The 16418-nt window shown below is 34.0% G+C and overlaps 1 protein-coding gene across 5 annotated transcripts in view; it reads right to left on the bottom strand.

Moving 5' to 3' along the window:
* The window catches only part of CNTLN (centlein), a 276063-nt gene that overhangs the window by 60511 nt on the left and 199134 nt on the right, over positions 1-16418 (bottom strand). For 4 of the 5 annotated variants that reach the window (XM_080819727.1, XM_080819731.1, XM_080819728.1 and 1 more), the window contains 3 exons: positions 14025-14205; positions 11100-11193; positions 10795-11018 (listed from right to left, as the gene is read on the bottom strand). In XM_080819727.1, the coding sequence (XP_080675853.1) occupies positions 10795-11018; positions 11100-11193; positions 14025-14205 (499 nt within the window). The remainder of the gene's footprint in view (positions 1-10794; positions 11019-11099; positions 11194-14024; positions 14206-16418) is intronic. The other variant, XM_080819729.1, reaches the window with a different exon arrangement.

The following is a 16418-nucleotide window of genomic DNA, read 5'->3' as shown; positions in this document are numbered from 1 at the left end:
GGGGTTATGAAAGCCCCACACAGGTCTCCATGCTCAGTGTGTGGAGTCTGCTTGAGATTCTCTCTCTACCTCTCCCTCTGCCCCTCCCCACCATCTTAAATAAATAAATAAATAAAATTTCAAGAAAAGAATTAGTAATATTCACTTGAAATATAAGTAATGAGGATTATATTAATGTAAATTAATATGATCAGTGTTTATTATAAAATTAAACTTTTTTTTTAAAGACTTTATTCATCCATTTGACAGACAGAGATCACAAGCAGGCAGAGAGGCAGGCAGAGAGAGGGAGGGTAGGGAAGCAGGCTCCCGTGAGCAGAGAGCCCGACGGGCTCGATCCCAGGACCCTGAGATCATGACCTGAGCCGAAGGCAGAAGCTTAACCCACTGAGCCACCCAGAGGCCTCCATGTACAGTTTTTATGTGAACTTCTGCTTCCAATTCTCTTTGGCATACACCTAAATGGAATTGCTGGATCATATGGTAGGTCTATAATTTGCCTTTGAGGGACTGCCAAACTGTTTTCCAAAATAGTGCATTATTTTCCATATCCCACCTGCAATGTATGAAAGTTTTAATTCATCCATATCTCCATGAATACTTGCTATTTTTTATCAATTTATTAGTATCAATGATCCACCTTTTAGTTTTTTGATCTTGTCTACTGCATGTTTGCTTTCTACAATATTAAGTTTTGTCCTTATCTTAATATGTCCTTTTTATTTTCTTTGGGATTATTTAATTGCTCATTCTTAAATTGAATGTAACCAATTACATTGGTAGCTCATTAATTTTTAACCTTTCTCTAGTTTTACTGCACTTAAAGGTATACATTTCCATCTGAGTACCATCTTACCTGCACTCTACAAGTTTTGACGTCATTTAATTTGAAGTATTCTTTCATTTTTTAAATTTTCTTCTTTGACCCATTAGTTATTTGGAAATGTCTTTATAAGTTTGCATCAGAATTTTCAAAGTTAAGCTTTTAAACTCATTTCTAATTTCACTTATGTTAAACAATGTTTTTTATATGACACCAAATATTTAAAATATGTGAAGAGCTTTTTTGGTTTAATTTTGTGAATATTTTTGATAAATATTTAGAGCAAGTTATCTTAATAATAATAAGATTTGCCATTTTTGCATTATGTATTTTGAGCCCAAGTTATTAAAAGTTCATATTTATATATATTAAGTGTTTATATGTTAGTTTTATCTGTTCTCCTTTAGAGCAAAATTCTATGAGATAACTCTAAAAAGTATGCACATTTAACTATATTCTCCAATTCCTCTCCTTCTCTTCCCATTTCTTAGTTCCTCTCATGGACCCACTCTAGTCAGCAGCATTTGACATTGTTAGTCATTCACTAGTCCTTGAAATCCTTTCATCATTTGGCTTTTGGATACTCCGTGCCCTTGGTTTTCTTTCTACTTAATTGGCTTCTCCTTTTCTAGTCCATTCCCGCCTGTCCAAACTCCAAAGGTTGGAGGGCCCTGGGCCCAGACCTTGGACCTCCTCTCTTTTTTATCTACCTTTACTCCTTAAGTGGGTTCCATCCAGCTTCACATTTTAAAATATGATCTAAATATTCATAACTTCAAAATTTCATACCTCTAGCCCTGGCCTCTCCTCCACATTTGACACTCAAATATCCTGCAGCTCACCTGATACCATCACTTCAGTGACAAATTGCCATTGGGTCCAGCGGTAAACTGTCACCGATTTTAGCTCTAGGGATTTACATCTTTTTGTTGTTGTTATGGTCTATATATTTAAATGGTGTACGTTTATATTTGTTATATTTTGTCCAATTTTCCTGGTATGTTCATATGAGGATTTTTCCTCCCACAATATTTATCATATAATATTATCACAAATGAAGTCTATCAACTTTCTAGTCACTTTAATTAGAATACTGATAGATATCTTCAATACTTCACTTTTTGCTTTTTACCTTCCCATCTAGGATTGGTCATCAAACTCTATGTGTTATACCATTATAAAATCTCTTGTTTTCTTTTCTTTCTACTTCTACTGGTATCCTCTAGATTTTTGTCATCTTTTGCTGTAATATTTAAACAGTCTCTTATTTGCATGCTTCCATTTAATTTCTACTTTCTCAAAGTTTAGTCTCACACCTAAATGTACAACAGAACCACCCGAGAGCTTTTAAAAACTAGCAAGGTACAAGGATCACCACCAGATATTTGGATTTAACTGGTCTAGGATAGGGCCTGGGCGTGAGTATTTTTTTAAAGCTCGCCAGGTGAGGAGAACACATAGCTAGATTTGAGAACCACAGCTATACTAGATTATTCACTAGTCTCAACAAACTGCTTTCTTGCCTTGAGGCCTTTTCAAGCTTTCCCTCTTCCAATGGTTTTGTTCCACTTACACAACTTTCAAAATGAAACTAAACTGTAAGTCTAAGCACAAATGCTACCTCCTCAAAAGTCTTACCAAATAATGACTATGATGAACGACTGTATCTTTCCATCCATTACATATCCATGGTATATGTTACACACACACACACACACACATGATAGATATTATAATTTCTTTGTATTATGATATACATGTTCACCTCTGCTAGTAGTATATTATGTAAGCGTCAAAGATTATGTTTAATTCATTGTTGAGTATCCTATTATTAGAGTGCCTTACCTGTGTTAGGTATATTAAACTAAAACAAATCATAACAAATATATCTATCCATGTGCAAACCAAAATTTTAGGCATTTAAAACCAAACTCTAAAACACATGCATAGTTAAATATCAAAATGATTCCATAGTGGGGAAAAATGTTATAATTTGTCACTTCTAGGCATATTGATATTTTAATGAGACACACTTACCAGAAAGTACACTGATGCAAAGAATAAAAACACTACTAGGAATATAAGACTGTGCAATATATTACAACACTCGCTCATTATAAACAGAAAATAAATTTCTAACTGATGTTTTCAGGTCCTATTTTCTTATCTTACTATTTTTTGTGTAAGATCACAAGTGCATCTGAAAACAGAGTATAAGACATATGATTTTACAGTATATAGGGTTCTGTGTGATAATAATCGTTCCTTACAAAGTCTAATATAAGACACAGACATTCTGTTAACAAATATCACTTGGTTCATCTAGAAGATAAGACATAGGAATAAGACAGTCACGTCCAATTCCACATGGATTCTCAGCTCAGATCCTGGTTTTTGCACAGTTTACCTTGCGAACATGATCCGAGTGACATTTCACAAATTCCTGGATAAATGTTGCTACACTCTGCTAGGAGAGAGACAGGCTGTGTCATGCACAGATCAATAATAGCACTGTGTTTCATCAGCTTCAAAATCAAAAGTGCTTCATCTGGCAAAAGCCATGGCCCTAGAGAATCTGACATATATAAACCGAATACCCTACAAGGAATGTGTACTACACAAGCTATTGGGGTAAGATAAAAGAAAACTCTGGAGATTAGCAATGAAGTACAATAAGGGAGTAGTTTTCTACTTCATTATTACTAGAGATATGAACCCAGACCACAAAAAGGAAAATGAGGGTATTTAACATTCTACAATTGCTGACAGAAAAAAAAATAACTCCAGTACAATTTAACACTTCAGTCTTTTAAGTAAGAGTTATATAAATAAATATAAACCAAAGATAAATATAAGTTTAGGAAACAATAGCAATCATATAATCTATACAAATGAAAATGTTTTATGGAGATCCATAAAATATGGTCCTTTTAGAATTACAGAGTTTCCTAAAAGACTCTTCAGATATAATGGTATCCTCAAAGCTTATATGATAGATTAACCTAAAAACCTAAGATATTTGTTGAATGGGTTATGCTGTTGTCATTAATTCAGGATCAGTCTTTTATTGGGGTTTTGATTAAATTAATTGAAGATTAACTGGTTAATGCAATTGGACAAGAGCTGAAGCAAATTTGAAAATTCAAATCCTAAAAATGAACCTGCTTTAAGATTGCAGTTGCCAAAAAAGTTTCTGAAAACAAAATTTGCTGTTGCAGAATTTACCTTTAACTAACTCAGAGGACAAGGGAATCAAGAATTCATCAAGATATCAGAAGAGATAATAATGCTTAATCACAAAATAAACAGCAGTCTGTATTTACGACACGTATGTGGAAATATTACACATAAACTCTGAGATTACTTGGGGACACTCCAGTTGAGGAGTTACAGAAAAAGCAGATTAAAGGCTATTAGGCAGCAATGGCTTAGGGTGAAAGTCTGGTTCTCCAGCCCATATTTTATAAAGCATCTCTTCTGTAACTTCTGGAAATATTGTTATGCCCCTAGGGATTGGTTAGTACTGTTATTAATATAGAGAAATAGCATTTTGGGGGGACAAAAAGGAGTATCTTTTCCCTGCAGAAAACATGTAGGGCCATTCTGCAAATCAGGGTTTGGAAAATTAAATGCTTAGAGTTATAAGAATGGTAACACAAATAAATGAAGTGGGCCTAGTAGGATTTTTGACAAAGAGAAGATAATATGCCTCATTCTCCTTGAAAGCACCGTAAGACTAATATTGCTGACTCTCATATCAAAACCGTAACTCCCAATACTTTCATGATGTTATATAATTTATCAATTGATCGGTCAACTTTTTAGTCCTTTCCTACAATGTTTTCTATGCCTTTACTTCCTCAATATAAATGAATATTCAGTCTTGACTTACCTGTTCTTCTAATTTTCAAATTGATTCTCTAGTTCCTAATCACAAAAGTCTGCAGGACACTTTCACTTATATGACGCATAACCACCTCAACTTAATAAATTACAACAGAATTATTTTATGCTAAACTTAGAAAAGGAGAATGGCTCTGGGAAATGTTGCATGCAAGAAGTGATATTATGAACTAGACTTTAAGTGATGTGCTAGATTTAGAATGATGTAAAGAAAAGAGGAAGGTACTTGAAGTAGAACACAATTTTTTAATCTTGATAAGAATATGCAATATCAGATCAGAGTCTCGGTAAAAACTAGTCATAAATCAATCTTCATTCTTTCATTGAGAATGTACTATGACCTTAAATATGCAGGATTCTGTGAACATTATCAAAGAAGTATAACATACGGTTTTTGTCTTTGAGGAGCAAATTAACTACTAGATCCGACAGAATTCACAAATGGTAAACTTTAAAACTATTAAACTTAATGTTCTATAAAAAAATCAGCTTAGAAAAGTAGAAAGACTATGGAGTTAAGATCAAGAGATAGCTGTAGGTTACAACCCTAGAATGCCAATTCAGCTTGATCTTAAGCAATTTATTTCAATTCTTCAAGTCTTAACTGCACCACACATAATATAATATAAGGATACTATCCTCCTCATAGGTTGATAAAACGACTCAAGAGATAAAAATCAATCAATGCAGTCCTTCACATCAACAGCCTAAAAAATAAAAATCACATCACTACATCAATAGATGCAGAAAGTCATTTGACAAATTCAACACACATTTATAGTAAGAACTCTCAGTAAATTAGGAATAGAGGGGAGCATTCTCAACTTCATAAAGATTATCTGTAAGAGCCCTATAAGTAACATCACACTTAATGATGAGAAACTTGAAGCATTCCCACTAAGATCAGGTGCAAGGCAAGAGGTCTCCTCTCATCCTGGCTTTTTTTCATACTGGAAGTTCTAGCTAAGTCAGCAAGATGAGAAAATAAAGTGAAAGGTATACAGAGTTGGAGGGAAGAAATGAAACTGTCTTTATTCACAGATTTGATTGTCAATGCAGAAAACCCAAAAGAATCAACAAAAAAATTCCTAGACCAACTAAGTGATTATGTCACAGTTGATAGATAAAATATTATTTATTTATTTATTATTTATTGGACAGACAGAGATCACAAGTAGGCAGAGAAGCAGGCAGAGAGAGAAGGAAGCAGGCTCCCGGCAGAGCTGAGAGCCCGACGTGGGGCTCGATCTCAGGACCCTGGGATCATGACCTGAGCTGAAGGCAGAGGCTTTAACCCACTGAGCCACCCAGGCACCCCAACACAGTTGATAGATAAAAGGTTAATATATGAAAGTCAACCCCTTTCCTATCTACCAGCAGTGAACAAGTAGATTTAAAAGCAAAACATCCCATTTACATTAGCATACCTAAAAAGTAAATACTTTGATATATATCTAACAAAAGATGTACAATGTCTATATGAGAAAAACTAAAATAATCTGAGAAATGAAGTCAAAGAACTAAATAAATGGAGATATTCCATGTTCATGGAAAGGAAGATACACTATTGTCAAGACGTTAGTTCTTCCCAATTGCTTCTATAGATTCACTGCAATCCTAATCAAAATTCCAGCATGTAAATATTGATAAACTGATTTTAAAGTTTATATGAAGAGGCAAAAGACCCAGATTAGTCAATATAGTACTGAAGTAAAACAACAAAGTTGGAAGACTTAATACTACTACCTGATTTCAAGACTCACTGTAAAATTACAGTAATCAAAACATGTGGTACTGGTAAAAGAATAAATAGGTCAATGGAACAGAATAGACACCCCGGAAATAGACCCACATAAGTAGAGTCAACTGATCTTTGAGGAAAAAGCAAAGGCAATGCAATGCAGATAAGATAGCCTTCCCAACAGAATGTGCTAGAACATTTGGGCATCTACAGGCAAAATAAATAAATAAAAATTAAAAAAATCTAGACAGAGAAGACAGACTTTATTCCTTCACAAAAATTAATTCAAAATGGATCACAGACCTAAGTGTAAAATACAAGGCTAAAAAATTCCTTAAAGATAAAATAGGAGAACTTCTAAGTGATCTAGGGTATGGTGATCATTCTTTAGATACACCAAAAGCATGATCCATGAAAAAAATAATTGATAAGCTGAACTTCATTAGGATTCAAAACTTCTCGACAAAGTACAGTGTTGAGAGAATAAGAAGGCCCATTCTGCTATAGACTGGAAGCAAATATTTACAAAAGACACATCTGATAAAGGACTTTTTCCAAAATACAGAAAGAACTCCTAAAACTCAGCAGTAAGAAAACAAAGAATCCAATTAAAAAGTGGGCAAGAGACCCAAATAGACATCCTACCAAAGAAGATAGACAGATGGGAAATAAGCATATAAAAAGATATCTCACATCATATATCATCAGGGAAATACAAATTAAAACAACCATGAAATACCACTATACACTTTCAGAATGTCCAAAATCCACAACACTGTCAACATCAAATGGTAGTGAGAATGTGGGGCAATGGGAATCTCATTCCTTGCTGCTGGGAATCAAAATGGTACAGTTACTTTGGAAGACAGCTTGGCAGTTTCTTACAAACCTAAACATATTTTTACCATATGACCTAGCAATCATGTTTCTTGGTATTTGCCCAAAGGCATTGGGTGCACACAAGAACCTTTATGGGGATGTTTATAGCAGCTTTATTCATCATTGCCAAAGCATGGAAGCAATCAAGATGTACTTCAGTAGGTGAGGAGATACATAAACTGTGGTACATGAGACAATGGAATATTATTCAACACTAAGAAGAAATGAGCCATTGAGCCACAAAAAGACTTAGGTGTATATTATTATGAGGGAGGAAACTTAGGAAACTTAGTTGCATATTATTATGAGAAAGAAGTCAGTCTGAAAACTCTATATATTGTAGGATTCCAACTATACGACATTCTGCAAAAGGCAAAGTTATGGAGATAATAAAAAAAATCTGTAGTTGCCAGGGATTGGAGTGGGGTGGGAGGATAAATAGGCAAGACATAAAGGATTTTTAGGGCAGTGAAAATGAATACATGAATAGATTTGTGTCATTATACATTTGTCCAAACCCAGGGAATATACAATATAGCAAGAGTGAACTGCAAGTTAAACTATGCATTTTGGGTAATTATGATGTATCAATGTAGGTTCATTAACTGTAATAAATGTACCTTTCTGATGGGGATACTGACAATGAGGGAGTCTATACATATGTGGAGGCATGGGATATATGAGAAATCTCAGTACCTTCTTTTCAATTTTGCTGTGAACCTAAAACTACCCCTTCCAAAATAAAATTTTAATAAAAGAACACACAATTTCTTTCCTCTCAAGTTCTACCTTCCACAAAACACTAGAACACAGTTCGGCCAAGTTCTTTGACATTTTATAACAAAGATTGCCTTCCCTCCAGTTTCCAAAAACATGTTTCTCATTTTCATCTGAAACCTCTCCAGAATACACTTAATGTCTGTATTTCTAGTACATACCTCAAAACCCTTGCAACGTGTACCCATTACACAGTTCCAAAGCTGCTTCTTCCACATTTACAACAGCACTCAAGTGGCAGTACCAAAATCTGCATTACTCTGCTTGGGTTGCTACAATAACAACAAAACCCCCATAGACTCTGTGGCTTAAAAAACTGACATTTAATATCTTCCAATTCTGGAGGCTGAAATATGAGATCAGAATGCCAGCATGGTCGGGTTCTAGTGAGAGCTCTCTATCTATAAGGCCACTAAATCTACCATGAGGGTCCCTCCTTCATGACCTCAACTAAACATAATTAGCTCACAAAGGCCCCATCCCAAAAAACCGTAATATTAAGTTAGGTCAAAATTCAACATATAAATTTCAGGCAACATACTTCAATCATAGTGATAATAAACATCTTGAAATCCATTTTGTTAAATAAATACAGAAAGGAAATTAATAAAATAACTCATCTATTAAAACATGAATAAATGGTACAGATTATTCTACTTTCTCTAAACATATTATTTCAGGGGAAGGCTTATTAGAAAATAAATTTTACAGTATATAAAATTCCACAAAAATCTATGTTTCATATCTACCAGCTGATATCTTATATAAAATTATTTAATACCTAATACAAAACATTCAGAAGATTTTTAAAAGGTGGTTTTATAGCTAAAGTTGCATTTTCTTTTATAATATGGGTTCTAGTAGTTTGCTTCTATGAGTTAATGCTGTTTAAATCTACATGATGACACAATGTGGCTATAAACGAGTTTACACAGTCATAATACAACTAAGTAATGTTACTGGAACAAAAGAAGACGACATTTACATCTTGTTCTTAAGATTTGGGATTCATTTTTTTCACACTTTTCAGATAAATTATAAGTAAATCTCTTGGAGACTTACTCATAACGGAGAATGATTGAGGTTCCATCTCATGACCCTGAGACCGTGACCTAAGCCAAAACCAAGAGTTGGACATAACCAATTGAGCCACCCAGGCACCCCTCTTTTTACCTAAGAACTTTATCTGCATAACAGAACATCTGTTTTCCAAACATCTCTGACCTTCATGTGAAAGGCCTTCCTCCCTTTGAATCCCAGACCCCAACCCCCTTCTTTAGCTCAGGATGTTTTATAAGCTTCAATTACCTAGCTGCTTTTTGGGTCTCATGTTTTTATGAAGGTCTAATACATACGAAATTAAATTTTTTTTTCTTCTGTTAATTTGTCTTATGACACTTTAATTATTAGAGAAGTCAAATAACCTAGAAGGAAACAGAATAAATTTTTCTACCCTTACAATCTATATAGAGTATAGATTAGTAGTTGCCTAGAGCTGGCAGAGATGGGGAAGGATAATAGATAAAGGGTACAGGGTCCCTTTATGAAGTTATGAAAATGTTCCGAAATTGATTTTGGTGATAGCTGCACAATTTTGTCTACATTGTAACAACCAATGAATTAAATGAGAGAATTATATGGTATGTGAATTATATCTCATTAAAGCTATCACAAAAAAATTAATAGCAGGTGATTTAAATACTTCATACTCAATAACTAATAGAACTAGACAGAAAATCAGCAAGAATATAGAAAAGTTGAACATCATTATTAACCAACTAAACTCAACAGATATATATAGAACATTCAATCCAACAACAGTAGAATACACATTCTTCTCAAGTGCACATGGAATATTCTATAGTGTCTACTATCTGTAAGGCCAGAAAACAAGTCTTAATAATTTTTTAAAACCCAGATCATAGAAAGTAACTTTCAGAGTACATTTGGAACATGGGTCAGATTTGGTTATAAGGCTACTTTGGGAATGAAGCCAGAACACAGTTCCTATTCATATTCATATAGCTAGCATAATAGTAATCCTTTATAATTAAAACATTTAGTGAGTATTGCTTGAATGAAAGCACTAGATAATATAAGTAGAGAATTTAAGCATAATTTAAAATTATGTATGATAGTGATTTAAAAATTATTTTCTAAAATGATGAATTCTTCTGTATAAGACAAATTTTCAACACATCATTTTTTATACATGCAAATACCTTTAAGAATAGAGATGTAAGGAACAATCTTTCATTTTTATTTGCTTTAAGATTAAATTATGATAAAAAAAGATTAAATTATGATAACCAGCAATGTTAGAATGTGTCTAAAAACTGCTGGAGAAAACTCAATTCACCTGAGTTTAACAAAAGCATAGATAAGTTATAGGAACACATTAAAATAGATATTTATGTTAAAATCTTCACATGTTACACTAGTATTTGCAAAGAGGAACAGCGGCAATTACTATTTAATAATTTGATTTATAGTGAAAAATTCAAAGTTTTAGACATGGGCAAATGGGCAACCTAAATGCATTTATGAAGGCTATTCTTAAAATCCAAGTTATACCACAATAAAAAACACAAATATGAACAGAACACATGTAAAACAAAATATCCACCCTTATAATAGAGACTATTGTAATTAATTTTTAAAGTTTCTTTACCTTTATTGTCTGTCTGCTTATTTGATATCGTTGATCAGATACTTGCTGTTGCTGAAGGAGTTTTTCATTGATTTCTTTATACTCTTTGACAGACAATTCTGCTGTTTTTTTGGCATTCTGAAGTACACTGTTTTGTTGTTGTAAGGACACAATACGTTCTCGTAATAAAATAATATTGCTACTTGATTTCTGGGCAGTTATATTTTTCCACTTTTCTCTGTTGACTATAAAGATAATGTTTGTAATATTTTTTTAAAAAACACAGTAAATTAAAAAGACATTGTTAATTTCATATACATTCTTACCTCTGATAGGAACTGTTGTATGTGAACTCTTTTGTATATTACCATTCTTCTTTTGAAAAGTTGGGTTTTTGGCATTCTTGTAATGAAAATAATTCTAAATTTGAAGATTTTATAAAAATTAGATTATTACTCAATAATAACTTCAAGTGGATGGACATAATAAATAATATTATTTCTTTACCTAAATATATATTTATCTATGCAGGCTAAAGAATTTAAACAGTAAAATTCTATAACTGATACCAAGAACTCATAAATTAACATAATATGTGCATTAAAGTTGAACTAGAAAAAAAAAGAAGTTGGTCTAGCAGGCACAACATACAAATACAAAAATCAATCCAAAAGTGGTAGAAATTTAACCCATGGACAGTTTAAAGATCTATGAGGAAATATAATAAAAGCAATAAAAATAAAATAAGAATATTAAATAATTTATGGCTCCCTATATCACTATATATATACATACATATATACACATATATACACACACATATATATGTATATATACTGAAAAATACTGAAAATATATAAAGTACTATATGGTTTCAATGAGTCCTGATATTACTTCATTCCTCAAAATATTTTTGAAATACCTCATTTGAACTTCTTTAGAGTCAGTATATAAGATAGATTTTTTTTAAATGTTTCATTGTTTTATGAAGATTCAAGTGCCAGTGATGTACTAAGCACTATAAAAATGTCCCAAACAAAACTACCAAATTACCAATATTAGTCACCAGACTTGGTATCAAATTATCTGGACCTAAAATAAAAATAATTGGGCTTCCATTTCCAGGATTATTTCTGACTAGATATTCAGAAAAAAATTTTTTTAAGATTTTATGTATTTAAAGAGAGAGAGAGCACACACACAAGTGGGGCGGAGGGGCGGAGGAACAGAAAGAGAGAGAGTCTTAAGCAGACTCCGAGCTGAGTGTGGAGCCTGAGGCTCACCATCATGAGATCATAACTGAGTCAAAACAAAGAGTCTGACGCTCAAGTGACTGAGCTACTCAGATGCCCCCAAAGAAGTTCAGGAAAATCTTAAACATTGAGATCAGCACACTTAAAGTTTTTTTTTTTTTTTTTTTTAACATGGCAAAATGTTAAAGACATTCTGATGTCACAAATGAGGTAGAAATAGGAATCCAAAGACACATGCAACTAACAAAGTGGCCAGGAAAATATATGACAATCGATAATCTTCTCTGAACTTGAAATTTCACGTATATAGCAACACAAAACATAAAAGGCAATGAAAGATGGCCTAAGCCCCCAACTCAAGATAAGAAACTGTAGAATGTAGAATATAGCGTGTGTCAATAGTTTGTCACCCTCTCTTTTTATTTTTCCCCTGCATAATATTACATGGAATGGATATATCACAGTTTAAACATTCAGCTATTGAAGGAAATTCTGGTTGTTGCCAGTTTTCAGCTATTAGAAATAAAGTTGTTATACCCATTCATGTACAGGTTTTTTGGGTAAACACAAATTTCCATTTTTCTGGGATAAGTGTCCAAGAGGCAAATAGTTGGGTTGTATGATAAATGTATGATTAGTTCCTTTTTTTTTTTTTTTGTAAGATTTTATTTAGTTGTCAGAGAGAGATAGAGAGGACAGCAGGCAGAGTGGTAGGCAAAGGGAGAAGCAGCCCGATGTGGTACATGATTCCAGGACCCCAGGATCATGACCAGAGGGAAGACAGATGCTTAACTGACTGAGACACTCAGGTGTCCCTTTTTTTAAAAGAGTTTATTTTTCAGAGAAAGAGAGAACAGTGGGGAGGAACAGAGAGAGAGAGAGAAGCAGACCCCACTGAGCACAAAGCCTGACGTGGGACTCGATCCTAGGACCCCGGGATCATGACCTGAGCCAAAAACAGGTGTTTAACCAGCTAAGCCACCTAGGCACTTCATCCTTTTTTTTTTTTTTTTTAAAGAACCTGACAACTGTTTCCCAGAGTGCCCTACCACTTTATATTCACACTAGCATTATATGTGAGATCCACTCTCTCTGCATCCTTGTCAGCATTTGGTATTCTCACTTTTCTTCATTTTAGCTGTTCCAAAAGATATGTATCTCAACAGGGTCTTAATCTGCATTTTCCTAATGGTTAGCGATGTTGGAAATCTTTATGTGTACTTATTTGCCTTCCATTTATCTTCTCAGTGAAATGTCTGTTCATGTTTTTTACTCCATCTTCTAACTAGATTATTTGAATTTCTACCAATGAGTGAAAATATTCAAAATCTGGGTCCTCTGTCACATACACAGTTTGTAACACTTCCTCCAGTGTATGGCATATCTTTTTATCCTCATAAGAGGGCCTTTCACAGACCAAAATTTCTTAATTTTAATTAAGTCTAATTTATTGATATTTTCTTTTAGGGATCATGTTCTTGGTAACATAATCTAAAACCTAATCAGCTAATTATCACCTTTTTTTTGGCTAAGATATAAATACCTTAAGATTCATATTTAGGGGGCGCCTGGGTGGCTCAGTGGGTTAAGCCGCTGCCTTCGGCTCAGGTCATGATCTCAGGGTCCTGGGATCGAGTCCCACATCGGGCTCTCTGCTCAGCGGGGAGCCTGCTTCCCTCTCACTTTCTCTGCCTGCCTCTCTGCCTACTTGTGATCTCTCTCTGTCAAATAAATAAATAAAATCTTTAAAAAAAAAAAAAAAAAAAAAAAAGATTCATATTTAGGAAAATAATGTCTATTTCCATTTTCAACTATACAAAAGTTTGTAACAAACTGATACTTAAAAATTATTAAAAAGTTGAGTATTTCCACTATATATTTCAAAGAAAAACATTTTCTAAGGATTCAAATTAAATCACTGGTCATGAAATTTAAGTTATAAAGCATACGATAAAATTAAAAACATAGCTTATAATTAAGTAACACTGTGTCATATACCTTTGGGGTCTTGCCATCTGTATTTGAATATATTCGTACCATTTCTTTTCCTTGCATTTGGCTGTCTTCCGTTTGGTCACCCTCTTTCTGGTCTCTTCCATCTTCTATAGGACTTATCTTCTGGGATGTTTCTACAATAATTGTTCCTAAATCTTGAGAGGTCTGTCCTTCAGAATCACTGCTTTTAGAAAAAACGGAACATAAAATTCAGGAAGAAGAGTTGTTAAATGTACCTCTTTTAAGTTCAAGACCAAATACCATTATAGCACATATTGCATATAAAGCTATAAGCTTAATCTGAGCATTTATTGGTTTTCTATGTTAAGAGGATTAGTCTAAATATGTTGTACAGTCTATTATTTCTGTGGATTCCATACATGGCCTCTAACTTTTTAAGATGAATAAGTAAGTACAAGTAGGACTTCTTTAGCCTGATGGGGCATCTACATTGGTGATGTAAATGGAGACCTATTACTGCAGTAAAATTAGCAGACTCAGTAAGCAAGCACTGGCCTGGGACTTGAGTTCTGGCTATGTGGCTGTTTCAGTTACTTACTGTCTCTGGACAATGTTTCTTCATCTGATAAATGCTTTTTTTCACAAGCAAATGTCCTCTTTATTATAATTCCCTTATGTACACCATATTTGAAAAGTGTATCCATCAAAGAAAAAGAGTATGCCTACTGAAAAATAGTTCAATGTCATAGTTACTCGTCACCCAAATGAAAAGAAACTAAAGGTTAAAAAAAATTTCCAAACTTGTAAAATCTCATCAAGAAATTAGAATATCCAGTATCAAATGCCTAGTAATGCCACTTCTGTAGTATTTCTACCAAGTGTTAACTCAGGAAGCACATGTTTTAACAATGCCAGGGGTGAAAGCACGTACAACTTTCTAAGACAGGGCAGAAAGCTTTAACATTTCCGACAGAAAAGTTTTCTCTTCGTCTGGGACAATCTCTGAATTTCTGAGGCTGATCCCAGTTCCATCTTCTATGTCCATTCAATTCTGTAAAATGCCTGGTAAGCTCCAATTATATACCAGGTACTTTTCCAGTCACAAAGGACAAAGTAGCAAGTGAATAAAGGAGATAAAAATCCCTGCCCTTATGTAGCTTTCATCCTAATGGGGTGGGTTCAGATAACAACAAAAATAAGTAAAATCTATATTATGTTAACAGCTGGTATTAATGGAAGGAAAATAAAAGTGTTGAGGTTGAGTAGAACATACAAATAAGTCCAATCCCTTTTCCATATGGATGATCTCTTAACTATTTGGATATGGTCATTTAATGCTTGAAACATCTCAAGAAAAACATCCCTAGCTTATTCAAATATTCCTATTATGTGTGTTTTTGAGATGCTTTTCCACCCTGGTCACTCTTGAATATGCTCCGCCTTATCTTCATGGAGCATTATGTCCAGAATTCAATTTCATATTCCAAGTATCCTATGTGAATTACTTAGTAGAACTCCTGGTAGATGCAGACTAAAATTATGCAAGCTTTTTTGAGATGTATATTGTACTGTAGACTCATACGAGATTTAATTAAAACCTCCTACAATATTTGTATGTATACTCTTGCAAAGTCCTATATTTTTCACACTGTATCACTGAGCAATTGGCAGTTTCCAGCTAAGTAACAGACTTTGCAGTCTTCCGCATTACTCTACCTTCCCAATCTATTGCTATCTTTGGGGATTTTTATTCAATTTTGTAAAGTATTTTCTATACCTTTCAACATCATTTTATTCACAAATTTGATCAACATGCTTTGCTGAAATCCTGCTTTTCTTTCTCAAGGTATTAACAACTCTTTCTGATGATCACTCATCTCTGAATGAGCATTGATAAAACGTATTTTTGTATCAACACCCACAGAATGCAGGCTGTGCCAGTGGCCTGGCCCACATCAGAAATCTGAATTAAGTCTGCTGCCCTTATGGTAAATACCTTACCATCAAGGAAACCTAATATACAACAATCACTACCCTCCAACACAGCTTTAGCCAACTTACCTTACCCTAGACAACAGGACATACTGGCCTTATAAAAAAATCCCTGACCTCCAAGCTAACCATTCCCTGTTTTCTGCACTACTTCTTCTTTTTTTAAAAGATTTTATTTATTTATTTGAAGGAGGGGCAGAGGGAGAAGCAGGCTCCCATTGAGCAGGGAGTCCAACACAGGTCTCGATCCAGGACTCCAGGATCATGACCTGAGCCCAAGGCAGATACTTAACTAACTGAGCCACCCAGGTGCCCCTGCACTACTTCTATAAAACTCCCTCTTTCCCAAAATCCTTAGGAAGAGTGTGCCACAGCTTGCTAGGCACAGTACTCCCCCAGTCCATGGACTGTTTTCTCTTGAATAAAGGACTTCAAACTTGTTAC

Source organism: Martes martes, assembly GCF_963455335.1.
Source record: "Martes martes genome assembly, chromosome: 12".
Taxonomy (NCBI): domain Eukaryota; kingdom Metazoa; phylum Chordata; class Mammalia; order Carnivora; family Mustelidae; genus Martes; species Martes martes.
This window is presented reverse-complemented; position numbering and strand designations above follow the sequence as displayed.